The sequence below is a fragment of the Leuciscus leuciscus genome (assembly GCF_965113295.1).
Source record: "Leuciscus leuciscus genome assembly, chromosome: 24".
NCBI lineage: Eukaryota > Metazoa > Chordata > Actinopteri > Cypriniformes > Leuciscidae > Leuciscus > Leuciscus leuciscus.
In genome coordinates this window covers 24,316,622-24,332,979 of record NC_138723.1, presented here as the reverse complement: position 1 = coordinate 24,332,979, position 16,358 = coordinate 24,316,622, and the positions used below count along the sequence as shown (strand labels likewise).

At 38.1% G+C, this 16,358-nt stretch overlaps 1 protein-coding gene and 1 long non-coding RNA gene across 2 annotated transcripts in view; one reads left to right on the top strand and one right to left on the bottom strand.

Moving 5' to 3' along the window:
* Window positions 1-243: 243 nt before the first annotated feature.
* Window positions 244-16,358, bottom strand: part of LOC309489674 — a 47,904-nt gene continuing 31,789 nt past the window's right edge. The window contains exon 2 of the long non-coding RNA XR_014202477.1: window positions 244-654. This is a non-coding gene — a long non-coding RNA (uncharacterized lncRNA). The remainder of the gene's footprint in view (window positions 655-16,358) is intronic.
* Window positions 3,332-15,658, top strand: LOC309489647 (myosin heavy chain, fast skeletal muscle-like). Its single transcript, XM_082158511.1, has 41 exons — window positions 3,332-3,422; window positions 3,558-3,597; window positions 4,576-4,790; window positions 4,885-5,028; window positions 5,112-5,268; window positions 5,375-5,402; window positions 5,574-5,676; window positions 5,842-5,934; window positions 6,057-6,120; window positions 6,214-6,312; window positions 6,393-6,496; window positions 6,579-6,717; window positions 6,942-7,060; window positions 7,157-7,306; window positions 7,394-7,564; window positions 7,657-7,957; window positions 8,057-8,121; window positions 8,221-8,308; window positions 8,402-8,519; window positions 8,602-8,725; window positions 8,831-8,967; window positions 9,054-9,309; window positions 9,391-9,633; window positions 9,739-9,915; window positions 10,004-10,149; window positions 10,241-10,331; window positions 10,417-10,806; window positions 11,553-11,679; window positions 11,880-11,998; window positions 12,091-12,287; window positions 12,371-12,554; window positions 12,680-12,845; window positions 13,321-13,445; window positions 13,568-13,876; window positions 14,012-14,215; window positions 14,298-14,423; window positions 14,519-14,689; window positions 14,773-14,877; window positions 15,001-15,096; window positions 15,200-15,331; window positions 15,549-15,658. The coding sequence occupies exons 1-41, from the start codon at window positions 3,348-3,350 to the stop codon at window positions 15,561-15,563; spliced, it is 5,913 nt and encodes a 1,970-aa protein (XP_082014637.1). The 5' UTR covers window positions 3,332-3,347; the 3' UTR covers window positions 15,564-15,658.

Below are 16,358 nucleotides of genomic sequence, written 5' to 3'. Positions count from 1 at the left end.
TGCTACCGTTAAACTGGAGCACTTTGCTAGCACGTTATTTATCTAAAAGAAACGCATCCTATATGAGATTAATCAGATATATTCAAAATAAACATAATATTACAAATTATATCTGCACAAAATTACGCAAATTCATGCACAAGTGAACTTGAACACCATGTTGTGGACGCGGTCTTCCTGGAGCAACGCGACACGGCAACTAAACCCAAATAATTCACAATGTTTTATTACAATATTGTAATCTTTATAATGTTATGTAATATTACAGTCCCAATAGTCATTATTAGTCGTGCACTGCCGTTTGAGCTGCGCGCGCTGAAGCTGACGCTTTACTACAGAGTTAATTCTTAACCAAATGCATCCAATATGAGATCAATCAGATATAGATAGGCCTACAGAAAATAAACAGTATTACAACTTACATTTGCACAAAACAAAAGGCTGCGAATGCACACGCAAACTTATAGTCATGATGAAGGTGTAAAATGGTCCCAAACTTAACTCCGGCGCGCCTGCTTTACATGTTTCGCGGTTGAGCAGCGCGCACGCGCATGAAGACCTGCTTAATCGATGATCGATAAGTTGTATCGATTAAATGTATTATCGACAATTAATCGATCGTCAATTAATCGTTGACATCCCTAGTAGGATGTCCTGTTACTTTATCCTCTACAGTAAAAGACCTGGGTGTTATACTAGACTGCAACCTGTCTTTTGAAGATCATATTTCATATGTTACAAGAACAGCCTTTTTCCACCTTAGAAACATTGCTAAGCTACGTAATATGCTATCAGTTTCTGATGCAGAAAAGTTAGTTCATGCATTCATGACCTCGAGACTAGATTACTGTAATGCTTTATTAGCCGGTTGTCCTGCATCCTCAATAAACAAGCTACAGTTAGTCCAAAATGCCGCCGCTAGAGTTCTTACTAGATCAAGAAAATATGATCATATAACACCAATTTTATCATCACTACATTGGTTACCTATAAAGTTCCGTATTAATTACAAGGTATTGCTACTGACTTATAAAGCCCTAAACGGCTTAGCTCCAGTCTATTTAACGGATCTTCTATCGCCCTATAATCCATCGCGCTCTTTAAGATCACTAAATTCAAGGCTTTTGGTCATACCTAGGATTTCTAGGTCCACCAAAGGAGGGAGAACATTTTCACATTTAGCTCCAAAACTCTGGAATAGTCTTCCTGATACTGTTCGTTGCTCAGACTCGCTCTCCCAGTTTAAAACTAGATTAAAGACACATCTCTTCAGCCAGGCATTCATATAATTCTTTTAATCTTACAGTTAAATCCGACCTCTAGTTTATAAACGCCAGAGGAGAACTGGCCCCCGACTGAGCCTGGGTTCTCCCAAGGTTTTTTTTTTTCTCCATTAGGTCACCTGATGGAGTTTTTCGGTTCCTTGCCACTGTTGCCTTTGGCTTGCTCAGTTAGGGATATTTGGGGATATTTAATTTAATTAATCAATCAACAATACTATTGATCAGCATTACCAAACGTGGACGTTTTCCACTAGAAACAAACATTGATGTATTATTTTAATTTAATACTGTGAAGCTGCTTTGATACAATCTGTATTGTGAAAAGCGCCATATAAATAAACTTGACTTGACTTGACAAGCGCCAAAATGGTATTTATTGTTTGAATTTCGTAATAAAATTGACAGAATCTGAGAGCTGAGATAGACTTAGATTTTTTTTTCTATCATAAGTAACCTGCTCTGTCTAGTCTGTCGGTCTCCGTGTCCTCTTTGCTTCGCGATTTTTCTGTGCATGAGAAAATTAATGTGTGGCGTGAGAGCGTGTGGAAAGCGTAAATTGCGTGAGTCTCACGGTGAATGCGTGAGAGTTGGCAGCTCTGCCCGAGACTTGCTACTGCGAACACCTTCACAGATGTTTATGTGAGCATGTAAGACATGCTTCTGTTGCTGCACACGTAAAATACATGAATTAACCCCATAGTAGATTTATACAGGCGAAGCTGGGGAGGGGGGAGGGTTCTGAAAGTGCACTGCTGACTGTAAAAGCAAACAATGACAACTATTTGAATATTTGAGCAGCAAGCTCATTGGCCGCTGATGCAACAGCAACCAATCAGCTGTGCTATGTAAATAATGACATGATTGCTACCAATAAGTTAAAGACCTATCAGCCTGTACCATTCAGACTTTCATGCCAGAACTATGTAATTAGTAGTCACAGAGGAAGGCAAAGAGTGTTGCCAGTGAGAGAATGGTTGTGGTCACCCTCTGACCCTTGGTACTTTTAATTGAGTCTAGTGGGCTTCTGGGTGTTTAAATTAGAATTTTATCAGCCATGGCTCACTTGAACATTCCATCAATGTAAGTCTATGGGATTTTTCTGAGTATTGATCATCATTTTAGGAAAACCGAAAGTCCAATTAGTTAGAAAAGATATAGCAACCCAAGTCAGAACAGTCTGAAGGTCTGAGCCGAGTTTGGTGGATGTAGCTTTATACCTCTAGAAGGAAGCTTTAAGGTCACGTACATACTGCAGCTAAATTCAGCTGTCAGTTCACCTTTTAGTGCTTAATCCTGTTCTGTACACACACAGTTTAGTAATTTAAGGTAGTGACAACTGCATTTACAAAAAATTTACAAAAACGGTACATCTAGTGATGTACAACGAGAGATATGAGAGACCGCAGACGAGATATTCTGTTTACAGCATGGTAATTAGCATTGTTTGCTGGCTTTGACCACTCAAGGGTGAACATGTGGTTTTGAATCATTTTAGTCTCCATGTGGCTGAGGCTTAGACTGTAGCTGTTAAAGACCAAGAAATGTCTACAATCTTTGAATATTTGCAGAAATTATAACAAAGGGATTTTTGCAGGATGGGAATGTGCCATTTTTATCACTACTGGCTTTCTTCTACAAAGAAAAACTGACACTTGTTGTGTGTTTTCACTGTATTAGACATATTTTACAGTGTTTTTCTATATTCTTGAACAATATATCTTGTCAGATCTTTAACATATTTTATTGTTTAGCCCAATTGCTGCCATATTAGCCTTCTATAAGAACTCCCTTGGGTGAAAAGGTGAAATGTTTTCTGATTCAAAAAAGGGGGATGGGGAGGGGTGGCTGAATGTACCCCTCATCCCAAAAAAGGATTTATTTACTCCAGTGTGTGTCATATGTCAAAGTAAGATATTAATAGTCTAAAAATAAATAATTATAATACACATGCACTTTGAGATGGAAGCTGTGACCAATATATTTTGAAGCAATAAAGGTTTCAAGAAAGCGCATCATATATCAAAATATATGAGGCTGCCCATGTATAGATTCTGCTTAGTGTGCATGATCAACTTCTATAAAAGCCAAGAGGGTAGACCAGAAGAGATGCAGAGAAGACCTCAGAAGTTCCATCAAGTGGTAAGAGCCTGTGCTGACTGTGACTGAAAGGAATTTAACATCATCACTTATGCGTCTGTACTCAAAGTAATTGTGTTTTTATTTATATTATTACATTTTAATAAATTGTTTATTTTTATTTATTTTTTATCCAAGGGTAGTGAACATTTCATCTGGTCTCAAGGACAAAAGGCAAGTGAGTTTATGATTCAGTGTGTAGATTTGGGTAGAGGAAAACAGCTGTTATAGTCTGTATTATAGATGAAAACTGGTGAAGCATGCTGTTTTTAAAAACCTGTAATTTATTTACAAACAAATGTGTTTAAAATGTATTAGTAAGATGAATTTAAGGAAGGGGTCCCACTGACCCTTTATTTTTGTGCCAAATATACCACCTACTGTATTCGCTTTTATTGTGTTGTATTGTATTCTGTTTTTCTTCTTCCACTTTTGAGGCTATGAGAGCCCATAGAACCTCTTGTGGGAAAGTTATATAAATTTGACCCAAATGCAGAGGACATTTGACACATTTCTGTGCAGACTCAGTCTGAGGAAACAGAAAAAGAAGCGGGAAAGGGTCAATTGATGATGCTATAATAGAGCAAAACATGAAATTGGTTCAAACTACAGAACTGATGGTCTGATTAGATTCAAACTTGGGATGCAGTGCTGCTATCATAATCCATCATGAGATTTGCATAAATATAAATCATTAGAAAAGATAATATAATGAAACCAAATCTGTCACAGAAATTTCTTAATATTTGTCAGGAAATATTTGTCTGTTTCATACATACAGGAGGATGCACTCAGGCAGAGAGACCACAAGTGAGACTCATAGTCGGCAGTGAAAATCTCTGTATTGTCCTGAAACTTCATATATGCCACAATTCATATTGTACTGTATGTGCCATCCCCTGCCACCAGCATTTCAATTTCATCACCAGAAAGACATATTCAATCGACATTTTTGCCATTAATGGGCCCCTTACCTGCTTCTTGCTTTCTATCTAAATGTTTATCTAGTATTGTTTTATGTGTCTGTATTTATGTGTAAGCCAACACTTAGGAATATGCCTCTTTCCTAACACAATTCATGTGTTTTATATTTTATGTGTCTTGCCTTTGTTGAATATTCATGAAATTTGTAATGGATAATTCTCTCTTTAGTAAGCCGCCACCATGAGTACAGACGCGGAGATGGCCGCTTATGGCAAAGCTGCCATATACCTTCGTAAGCCTGAGAGGGAGAGAATGGAGGCTCAGGCCAAACCGTTTGATGCCAAGGCTGCCTGCTATGTGGCTGATGTCAAAGAGTTGTACCTCAAGGGAACAATCAAGAGCAAAGACGGTGACAAAGTCACAGTTGTTTTGCTTGACACTAAGGAGGTAAATTTGAATTTCCATTTCATGTAGATACTCATTAAATTACTTATTACATTGTTTTCTTTTATATCTAATATCTAATTTATCAAATTTATAGGAGAGAGTTGCTAAGGAACAAGATGTCTACCCAATGAATCCTCCCAAGTATGACAAGATTGAAGACATGGCCATGATGACCCATCTCAATGAAGCCTCTGTGCTGTATAACCTCAAAGAGCGTTATGCTGCATGGATGATCTACGTAAGTTCTGAAATGACATATAAAGCATTTAAGTTATTTTTTTCTGTGTTGTTGCAATCTGACCACGTCTCTGCTCATTTCAGACCTACTCTGGACTCTTCTGCGCAACTGTGAACCCCTACAAGTGGCTCCCAGTGTATGATGCAGAAGTGGTGTCTGCCTACAGAGGCAAAAAGCGTATGGAGGCCCCACCCCACATCTTCTCTGTCTCTGACAACGCATATCAGTTCATGCAGTGTGGTAAGACATTATGAAATTGAATGCTATAGAATTCATTAAGATGAATTAGATGTTGCTGTTAATATAATAAATATTTACCGGATATTTTACAAATTTCAATCAACAGATAGAGAAAACCAGTCTGTCCTGATTACGTAAGTATTTTAATTTAATTTCAGACCATGACAAAAATGAAAAGTATAACATAGATGGAAAATGTATGGAGATATTTACAAAATAGAATTTAAGACTGAACAAAGATTGAATATACATTGAAAAGTCGACATGTCTTTCAATCTTCTGTCTTCTAATCTCTTATAAACCAGTGGAGAATCTGGTGCTGGAAAGACTGTGAACACCAAACGTGTCATCCAGTACTTTGCCACAGTTGCAGTGTCAGGTGTCAAGAAAGAGGCCAGTAAAATAAAGGTACGAGATAAAAAACGATGTCATATATATTATTTTAAAAGATGATGATTTACACTCATCTCACAAACTATACGATATGTGAATTTGTGAAATGCCTATAAATTGTGTTTAGTCATGAAATAGAAAAACAATTGAAAATAAATGAAAACCCTTCAAACATCACAGGGCTCTCTTGAGGACCAGATCATTGCTGCCAACCCTCTGCTTGAGTCTTATGGTAATGCCAAGACTGTGAGAAATGACAACTCCTCTCGTTTTGTAAGTAAACTTTTTATTTACAGTACAGATGGTCAGTTGTGTTAAATTTTACTGTACAGAGTTTTCTATAAAGAGATTATAATTATTATTATTTAGGTATTATGCTATTATGATTTAAACAGGGTAAATTCATCAGAATTCATTTCGGCACCACTGGAAAACTGGCTAGTGCTGACATTGAGACATGTAGGTGGACATGATTTCATTGATCCATCCTGAACAGTTGTCTTTGTCTGTCACTCTTCAGATGATTGTGACTCAAGTACATTCTCTCAACAGATCTGCTGGAGAAGTCTAGAGTGTCATTCCAGCTTCCAGATGAGAGAGGCTACCACATCTTCTTCCAAATGATGACCAACCATAAGCCTGAGATTGTTGGTAGGTGCACATATTTCATTCATTCAATGTTTCAGATAATATTGTAAGATGCTCTTTCATTAATGCTTTGTATTTTACAGAAATGTCACTCCTCACCACCAACCCCTATGACTTCCCCATGTGCAGTCAGGGTCAGATAGCAGTGGCCAGTATTGATGATAAAGTTGAGCTGGATGCTACTGATGTGAGTCATTGCTATTTAAATATTGACATATTCTACTTAAATATGGCAAATCATATATTTTATTATTCTCTGTAATTTACAGGACGCTATTGACATTCTTGGTTTCACAAGTGAGGAGAAAGTGGGCATCTACAAGTTCACTGGAGCAGTGCTTCATCATGGTAACATGAAGTTCAAGCAGAAGCAGCGTGAGGAGCAGGCTGAGCCTGATGGCACAGAGGGTGAGACTTGTGTTATCCTGGGCTTTAAAATAGTAACCATTGCACTGACTTTGCTGATAACAGAAACTGTGTATAAAATGTTTAGTGTAAATATAAACTAGAAGTTGCGTGCATATCAATAAATCTAAAAATAAAAGGGAAAGTACCTAGTGCCTGATTTATTATAATTTTACACAAAAGACTCTATAGAGCAAAGATAATTTATTTTAAAATGTATTTAACAGAGGCTGACAAAATCGCCTATCTTCTGGGTTTGAACTCTGCTGATATGCTGAAGGGTTTGTGCTACCCCAGAGTCAAGGTCGGAAATGAGTATGTGACCAAAGGCCAGACCGTGGCACAGGTATAGTAACATTTCCAGCATGCCATGTGTTTAACCTAAAATTCTGGCTAATTACTGCAGAAGCAGAATGAAATATCCACTCTATTCTACTTACAGGTGTACAACTCTGTTAGCGCCTTGGCCAAATCTATCTATGAGAGGATGTTCTTGTGGATGGTCATTCGTATCAACCAGATGTTGGACACAAAACAACAAAGAAATTTCTACATTGGCGTGCTGGATATTGCTGGCTTTGAGATATTTGATGTAAGAATGATTCTTTTCTCTCTTTTTATGTCAAAATGAATGATATTCAGAAGGTAGTAAATGTTTCTGTCATTTTTTGTCCTCCAGTACAACAGCATGGAGCAGCTGTGTATCAACTTCACCAATGAGAAACTGCAACAGTTTTTCAACCACACCATGTTTGTGCTGGAGCAAGAGGAGTACAAGAAGGAGGGCATTGTTTGGGATTTCATTGACTTCGGCATGGACTTGGCTTCTTGCATTGAGCTCATTGAGAAGGTTACCAATGGTTTATGAATTTATGAATTTCCATTGATCCTATTCTCGAAATCTCAAATTTTTGACAATAAACAACATTCTTTTATAAACAGCCCATGGGTATCTTCTCCATCCTTGAAGAGGAGTGCATGTTCCCCAAGGCTTCAGACGTTTCCTTCAAGAACAAGCTATATGATCAGCATCTTGGCAAGAACAAAGCTTTCGAGAAACCAAAGCCTGCCAAAGGCAAGGCTGAAGCCCACTTCTCCCTGGTTCACTACGCTGGAACTGTGGACTACAATGTCACTGGCTGGCTGGACAAGAACAAGGATCCACTGAATGATTCTGTTCTGCTGCTGTACCAGAAGTCTTCAGTCAAACTGCTCGCTACTCTCTACCCACCTGTTGTTGAGGGTAAAGAAAAAATCTATTTAACAAAACTTTGATTCAGTTTTGAACTAACTTTCTTGTTTTTGCATTTATACATGTTCCTTTGTATTTTTATCTCAATAGATAATACTAAAAAGGGAGGCAAGAAGAAGGGTGGTTCCATGCAGACTGTGTCCTCCCAGTTCAGGGTATGTATAGAGATGACATCACAGCAATATTGCATTATTTTAGAAAAAAAAGAAAATAAAGAAATACAAAGCATGCCAAACTTTTTCTATTCTCCACAGGAGAACTTGGGCAAACTCATGACCAACTTAAGGGCCACTCACCCTCATTTTGTGCGTTGCCTGATTCCCAATGAGTCCAAGACTCCAGGTAAAGTATAAAAAAATAAAAAAAACTTTTTGGTTCTCAATATATATGATGAAGTTAATTTACCAAGTTCATGGAGTAAACTGTTTGTTTTAGGTCTCATGCAGAACTTCCTGGTTATCCACCAGCTGAGGTGTAACGGTGTTCTGGAGGGTATCAGAATCTGCACAAAGGGCTTCCCCAGCAGAATCCAATATGGTGACTTTAAGCAGAGGTAAATGGGACCACATGAAAACAACATTTCCTAGGAGGCTCCTAATTAAAAGATATGAAATATTTTGATACATTTTCCACAGATACAAGGTGCTGAATGCCGCTGTTATCCCAGAGGGACAGTTTATGGATAACAAGAAGGCCAGTGAGAAACTCCTGGGATCCATCGACATTAATCATGACGACTACAGATTTGGACATACAAAGGTTCATTATTTAGCTTTACAAATTTCAAAGATTCAGTGATCATGGTCATATAGCTTATACAGTTTAAATCAATATATTCTGATTTACTGTTTTACATCAATTCAGGTGTTCTTCAAAGCTGGTCTTCTGGGTGTTCTTGAGGAGATGCGTGATGAGAAACTGGCTGCTCTGGTCACAATGACTCAGGCTCTCTGTCGTGGCTACGTGATGAGGAGGGAGTATGTGAAAATGACGGAGAGGAGGTGATTATTGTCATAAGTAAATATGACATCAATGATAACTGCAAACTTAATAATTATTATGCCATTTAATGATGAATTATTCACAGGGAGTCGATTTACACCATCCAATACAACATCCGTTCATTCATGAATGTCAAACACTGGCCATGGATGAAGGTTTATTACAAGATTAAGCCTCTGCTTCAGAGTGCAGAGACTGAGAAGGAGCTGGCAAACATGAAAGAGGACTATACAAAATGCAAAGAGGCTTTGGTTAAGGCTGAAGCCAAAAAGAAGGAGCTTGAAGAGAAGATGGTATCACTGTTGCAAGAGAAAAATGATCTGCAGCTGCAAGTAGCATCTGTGAGTATATTTTATAATTTTGGCTACATTAAAAATGAGCAAGTTTTTTTCCAATGAAATAGCAATCTATTTTACTAACAGGAATCTGAGGGTCTCTCAGATGCTGAGGAGAGGTGTGAGGGTCTGATTAAAAGCAAAATCCAACTTGAAGCTAAACTCAAGGAGACAACTGAGAGACTGGAGGATGAGGAAGAAATCAATGCTGAACTGACAGCCAAGAAGAGGAAACTGGAGGATGAGTGCTCTGAGCTGAAGAAAGACATTGATGACCTGGAGCTCACCTTGGCTAAAGTGGAGAAGGAGAAACATGCCACTGAGAATAAGGTTGGAGATCGAGTTGGTTTAAGATTAGATTTAATTTCTGTTTTATGTGTTGATATAGAAAATAAAGTGTAAAATATAAGCTTATTTGGAACAAAAATCACACAGGTGAAGAACTTGACAGAGGAAATGGCAGCTCAGGATGAGAGCGTTGCCAAGCTTACGAAGGAGAAGAAAGCCCTCCAAGAGTCACATCAACAGACACTGGATGATCTTCAGGCCGAGGAGGACAAAGTCAACACCCTGACCAAATCCAAGACAAAGCTTGAGCAGCAAGTTGATGATGTGAGTTGATTATGTAAATTAATTATATTAATTCATCAAATCAACTGTTTTCTGCTGTGAACACATTTTATATATCATTGTCCTGTAGCTTGAGGGTTCCCTTGAACAAGAGAAGAAGCTCCGCATGGACCTGGAGAGAACCAAGAGAAAGCTTGAAGGAGACCTGAAATTATCCCAAGAGTCCGTCATGGACCTGGAGAATGACAAGCAGCAATCTGATGAGAAAATAAAAAAGTAATTAAAGCAGGAAATCTTTGAAAACATTGAAAAATTGTATTGTTGAGTTATGTTTTTGTTTTTTTTACAAGTACTTATTGTTGAACAGGAAAGACTTTGAAACAGGTCAGCTGCTCAGCAAGATTGAAGATGAACAATCTCTGGGTGCTCAACTCCAGAAGAAAATCAAGGAGCTTCAGGTATTTTGAGATTTTTTTTCAAACATTACATCATAATGATCAAATACAGATAACCAAAAATCGAATTAACTACTTGCCACCCTAGGCCCGCATTGAGGAACTGGAGGAAGAGATCGAGGCTGAGCGCGCTGCTCGTGCCAAGATTGAGAAGCAGAGAGCTGATCTCTCCAGGGAACTTGAGGAGATCAGTGAGAGGCTTGAGGAGGCTGGAGGAGCCACTTCTGCTCAGATCGAGATGAATAAGAAGCGTGAAGCTGAATTCCAGAAGCTGCGCCGTGATCTTGAAGAGTCCACCCTCCAGCATGAAGCTACTGCTGGTGCCCTCCGCAAGAAGCAGGCAGACAGTGTGGCCGAGCTGGGAGAGCAAATCGACAACCTGCAGCGTGTCAAGCAGAAGCTTGAGAAAGAGAAGAGCGAATTCAAAATGGAGATTGATGATCTTTCCAGCAACATGGAAGCTGTTGCCAAAGCAAAGGTTGGGAAATATTCTAAAGAATATATGTGAGACATGCTGGCAAAATATGATTTTTAAACTCATGCTGAATTAAACAAAATTATCTTACTTGCACTGACTGACAGATCAACACAAAGCACAAAGACGCCTCTCAGACAGCACACAATCCCAATATACACATGTCCACAGAATTGCAGTATTTCAAAATATCTGTCTTGGCTAATATTCACGTAAACCTTATCTGTTATGCCTTAAGTGAACGTTTGGTTAACTGTTGGGGATAACCTTCTGCTATGTAACATTATATTAGATACGTGCACTACAGTAGGTCTCAATATACAGGCTGCTGTCTCATTAATGTTAATCAAACAATTGTGGTATCATGGAAAAAAAAATTATATATATTTTCCTTTAATATATTTCCTATATATTCCTTTAGCCAAATGTGGTGGTATTACCATGGATTTTAAGGTATGGTTGCTGGGTGATTTTGTTTTGGATCCTTCAGAAAACTTCAACTAGATTTTTCTCAAAATATACTTTGCTTTGACTTCAAATAGGTGTAGCGCAGTCCTTTTTTGTCTGATTCCAACAAATCATACATCATCATACATCATCATACATGAAGGTTTTTTGATAAGAATAAAAGTAAATAACAATAACTCATTTTTGAAAATGTGCTCATTGTGACTCAATTTTGCCAGCACGGGTCACATACAACAAGTCTTGAAGTTCTTTCAAATATCTAATGACTTTTGTATTTGCAGGGCAATCTTGAGAAGATGTGCCGCACACTTGAGGACCAACTTAGTGAAATTAAGTCCAAGAATGACGAGAACGTTCGTCAGTTAAATGATCTCAGTACTCAAAGTGCAAGATTTCAAACTGAAAATGGTAACTCATGATCATAATAATAATAATAATAATAATAATACACATAATAATGATAATAATACACAAAAATAATAGTGTATTAAGATTGTTCAGCTGTAAATTTCTGACTGTAACACTGATACAATCTTACATCCATTTGTTTTTAAATAAACTGATAGAGACATAGAAAAGTCTGACACAGTGAATTAAAATCTATACAGGTGAGTTTGGCCGTCAGCTGGAGGAGAAGGAGGCTCTGGTTTCTCAGCTCACCAGAGGCAAACAAGCTTCCACTCAGCAAATTGAGGAGCTTAAGAGGCATATTGAAGAGGAGGTTAAGGTAATACAGCATAATCAATTCATGCACATACTTGTCAATTACTTTACTGTAGAGACAATAATACAATAATATTATGCGACTTTGTCCCTTAGGCTAAGAACGCACTGGCCCATGCTGTGCAATCAGCTCGTCATGACTGCGACCTGCTCCGTGAGCAGTTTGAGGAAGAGCAGGAGGCAAAGGCTGAGCTGCAGCGGGGAATGTCAAAGGCCAACAGTGAGGTTGCTCAGTGGAGAACCAAATATGAAACTGATGCCATCCAGCGCACTGAGGAGCTTGAAGAGTCCAAGTATGTATATTACTGTATAATATTCCTAACTCTCACAGCTATTTTATAGATTAGAATTAAAAATAATATGTATTACTTAACAGGAAGAAGCTGGCTCAGCGTCTGCAAGAGGCAGAGGAACAAGTTGAGGCCGTAAACTCCAAATGTGCATCTCTGGAGAAGACCAAACAGAGACTCCAGGCTGAGGTGGAGGACCTCATGATCGATGTGGAGAGAGCCAATGGTTTGGCTGCCAACCTTGACAAGAAGCAGAAGAACTTCGACAAGGTAAACAGTTTTAGTCATATTATAACAGTTTTAGTCATATTATATTCTCTTTGTAAAGTATTGCTGGAATGGGCTTTGTTCAACATTTTTTAAACAAACTCTTTCCTAAAATATCTCCACCAAAGGTCCTGGCAGAATGGAAGCAGAAATATGAGGAGGGTCAGGCCGAGCTGGAAGGTGCCCAGAAAGAGGCTCGTTCACTCAGCACTGAACTGTTCAAGATGAAGAACTCCTATGAGGAGAGCCTGGATCAGCTGGAGACCCTCAAGAGAGAGAACAAGAATCTGCAGCGTAAGAATGAAACCGTTAAATTAGAAAAAACTTAAAGGGATTGTTCACCCAAAATGAAAATTATTTGACTAATTACTGATCCTCATGTCGTTCCAAACTCGTGAGACTTTTGTTCATCTTCAGAACACAAATTAAGATCTTTTTAATGAAATCTGAGAGCTCAATTCATATGGATTAGTTTTATGATCTCTTTATAACCTTTTTGAAGCGTCAAATAATCAATTATGTAGCTGTCTATGGAGGGACAGAAAACTTTCAAATTTCATCAAAAAGTCTTCATTTGCGTTCCAAAGATGAATGAAAGTCTTACGGGTTTGTAATGACACGAGGGTGAGTAATTAATTAATGATAACATTTTCATTTTTGGGTGAACTATCCCTTTAAATATTCTAATTCTCAGTGAACATTAAAAAGTAAGCACATATGATTAATGCATGTGCATTATGATACATATTATATGTTTTTCTCTCTATAGAGGAAATTTCAGATCTGACAGAGCAGTTAGGTGATACTGGTAAGAGCATCCATGAGCTGGAAAAGGCCAAGAAGACAGTGGAGACTGAGAAGTCAGAGATTCAGACGGCCCTGGAAGAGGCTGAAGTGAGTATCTGGAGATCAATATGGAATTCTTGCTAGAACCATCATACTGTGTTGTTGTATTCATCAACACACTGTGTGTATTTTCATTCTTATATTTGAATGTTTTTTTTTATTTTTCATAGGGTACACTGGAGCATGAGGAGTCCAAGATTCTTCGTGTCCAGCTTGAGCTAAACCAGATCAAGGGAGAGATTGACAGGAAGATTGCAGAGAAGGATGAGGAGATGGAGCAGATCAAGAGGAACAGTCAGAGAGTCATTGAATCCATGCAGGGCACTCTGGACTCTGAAGTCAGGAGCAGGAATGATGCCCTGAGAATCAAGAAGAAGATGGAGGGAGACCTTAATGAGATGGAGATTCAGCTGAGCCACTCCAATCGCCAGGCTGCTGAGGCCCAGAAACAGCTCAGGAACGTTCAGGGACAACTCAAGGTATGCATAGGAATTATTCTTTTTGACTTTGGGATGCATTAATTTTTTAAATTTTTTTATAATCTAATAGTATGGTAAGTATAGCCTAGCAGAAATCACATCGAAAGCTCATTCTAAAGCTATTGTTATGTTCAGGATGCCCAACTGCACCTTGATGATGCCCAGAGAGGACAGGAAGACATGAAGGAGCAGGTGGCCATGGTGGAGCGCAGAAACACTCTGATGCAGTCTGAGATTGAGGAGCTGAGAGCTGCTCTGGAGCAGACAGAGAGAGGCCGCAAAGTGGCTGAACAAGAGCTGGTGGATATCAGTGAGCGTGTTGGGCTGCTGCACTCTCAGGTAAGGGCATATTGTTTCCCTGAAATTAAGGGAATTGAGAGCATCATTCAAAATGTTCAAACTGTTGCTTTCCATTTTGTAGAACACAAGTCTCCTGAACACCAAGAAGAAGCTTGAGGCTGACCTTGTTCATGTCCAGGGTGAAGTTGATGACACTGTACAGGAAGCCAGAAATGCAGAGGAGAAGGCCAAGAAGGCCATTACTGATGTGAGAAACAGTAGCTGCCAAATGTTTCATAAGACGCTTAAATACATTTTACATAAAAAATGTGGATCTAATGACTTTCTGTATTAATGCAAAAGGCTGCAATGATGGCAGAAGAGCTGAAGAAGGAGCAGGACACCAGTTCTCACCTTGAGAGGATGAAGAAGAATCTGGAGGTCACAGTGAAGGACCTGCAGCACCGTCTGGATGAGGCTGAGAATCTGGCCATGAAAGGAGGAAAGAAACAACTCCAGAAGTTGGAGTCCAGAGTAAGCCTCTTTATAGTTATAATATGGGCAAGGTGAAGTATGTTATATTATAATTTGTTTGATAATAATAATATGTTCTTTAGGTCCGTGAGCTTGAGGCTGAAATTGAAGCTGAGCAGAGACGTGGAGCTGATGCTGTTAAAGGTGTCCGCAAATATGAGAGGAGAGTGAAAGAGCTCACTTATCAGGTATGACCATATTCCTCACAAGTTTTTTCAGACAAAAGAGTCTGTATAATAGTGTATGCACTGACAATGCCTATTTTTAGTAAAGGATCAATGCTTAATTTTGTAAATGTGTATTTTTTGAAGACTGACGAGGACAAGAAGAACATCACCAGACTCCAGGATTTGGTTGACAAACTGCAGCTGAAGGTCAAAGTCTACAAGAGGCAGTCTGAAGAGGCGGTATGTAAAATCTAATAGAACATTTTGACACTGTAATTATTTATATTGGAATGCTAATTTGATGAAACGTGATACATGAACCATATTTAAAAAAAAACTTTAGGAGGAGCAAGGCAATGTTCACCTGTCCAAGTTGAGGAAGGTGCAGCATGAGCTTGAGGAGGCTGAGGAGCGTGCTGACATTTCTGAGTCTCAGGTCAACAAGCTCAGAGTAAAGAGCCGTGATTCTGGAAAGGTTAGACTAAGTAGATGAGTTTTTTGCATTATTTATTCAACTTGTTTATCCAAATATATGAACTACCTCTTAGAAGTAGTAGTGGAACTATAATAATTGCATTTTGCTGATGTTACATATCCTGTATGACATTTGCACATCTGTATTCTCTTCATTATGTAAAGTGAAGAACATTTTTGTTAATAAGACTAATGTTTAACTCTTCCTTCTTTCCCAGGCCAAAGAAGAATGAATCTTTAACACTTGAAAGGAGCATTTAAGTCATATAATATGACTGTTTAATGTAAAAGTACCTTTCTTAATAAAACTATTTATTTCAGCAAATAATTAGCCTTTGTGTGATTTTTCAACAAGATACACTAGTACAACTCTAATATCGGATCTATTATGATTACATTAAACCTTATTATTCACATCACAAGTGTGCTGAGTATCAAGAGTGTCTTGAAACCAAATTTGAACTTTTAAAGGTTTCATAAAATTGAATTCTCATGTTTACTGAATGCATTCGCTCAAACATTTCTGCTATAAAGTTTCCACCCTGGACTGATGTTATTGACTATTGCAATATTCTGTGAACTAGCCTTCCAGTTAGCACAATTAAGCCTCTACAGATGATCCAGAGATCTAAAAAGTAAATATAATACCTGGAAAAAGCTATCTGTAACCTATCACATTTATCATTTTCATTAAATTATATTATAATATATATTTTATATATATATATATTTATATATTTATTATAATTATTATAATTATTATATTTAATATAATATTATTTAATTAATTTATAATATAATGCATGCATTTATAATATAATACCCTATAATGAGCAAGCAACAAGGTGTTTTTCTAAAATACAAAAATATAAGTGAATGACACGTGTGGAGTACTATGATGTATCACACAACGCTCCCACACCAAGCACTGAATGAGCCAGAGATGGCTCAGTCACATCCAGTCTATAATATCTCACAAATGTTTGCCCAGCTCCAAATGTCCTAAATAGACACCCCTGAACAGTGCC

Bases quoted from the DNA above. Each gene is read 5' to 3' on its own strand.
- LOC309489647 (XM_082158511.1), top strand. From the start codon at position 3,348: ATGATCAACTTCTATAAAAGCCAAGAGGGTAGACCAGAAGAGATGCAG. The intron at 7,061-7,156 runs GTATAGTAACAT...TTCTACTTACAG, and splicing joins AAGGCCAGACCGTGGCACAG to GTGTACAACTCTGTTAGCGC. The intron at 12,288-12,370 runs GTATGTATATTA...ATTACTTAACAG, and splicing joins GAGGAGCTTGAAGAGTCCAA to GAAGAAGCTGGCTCAGCGTC.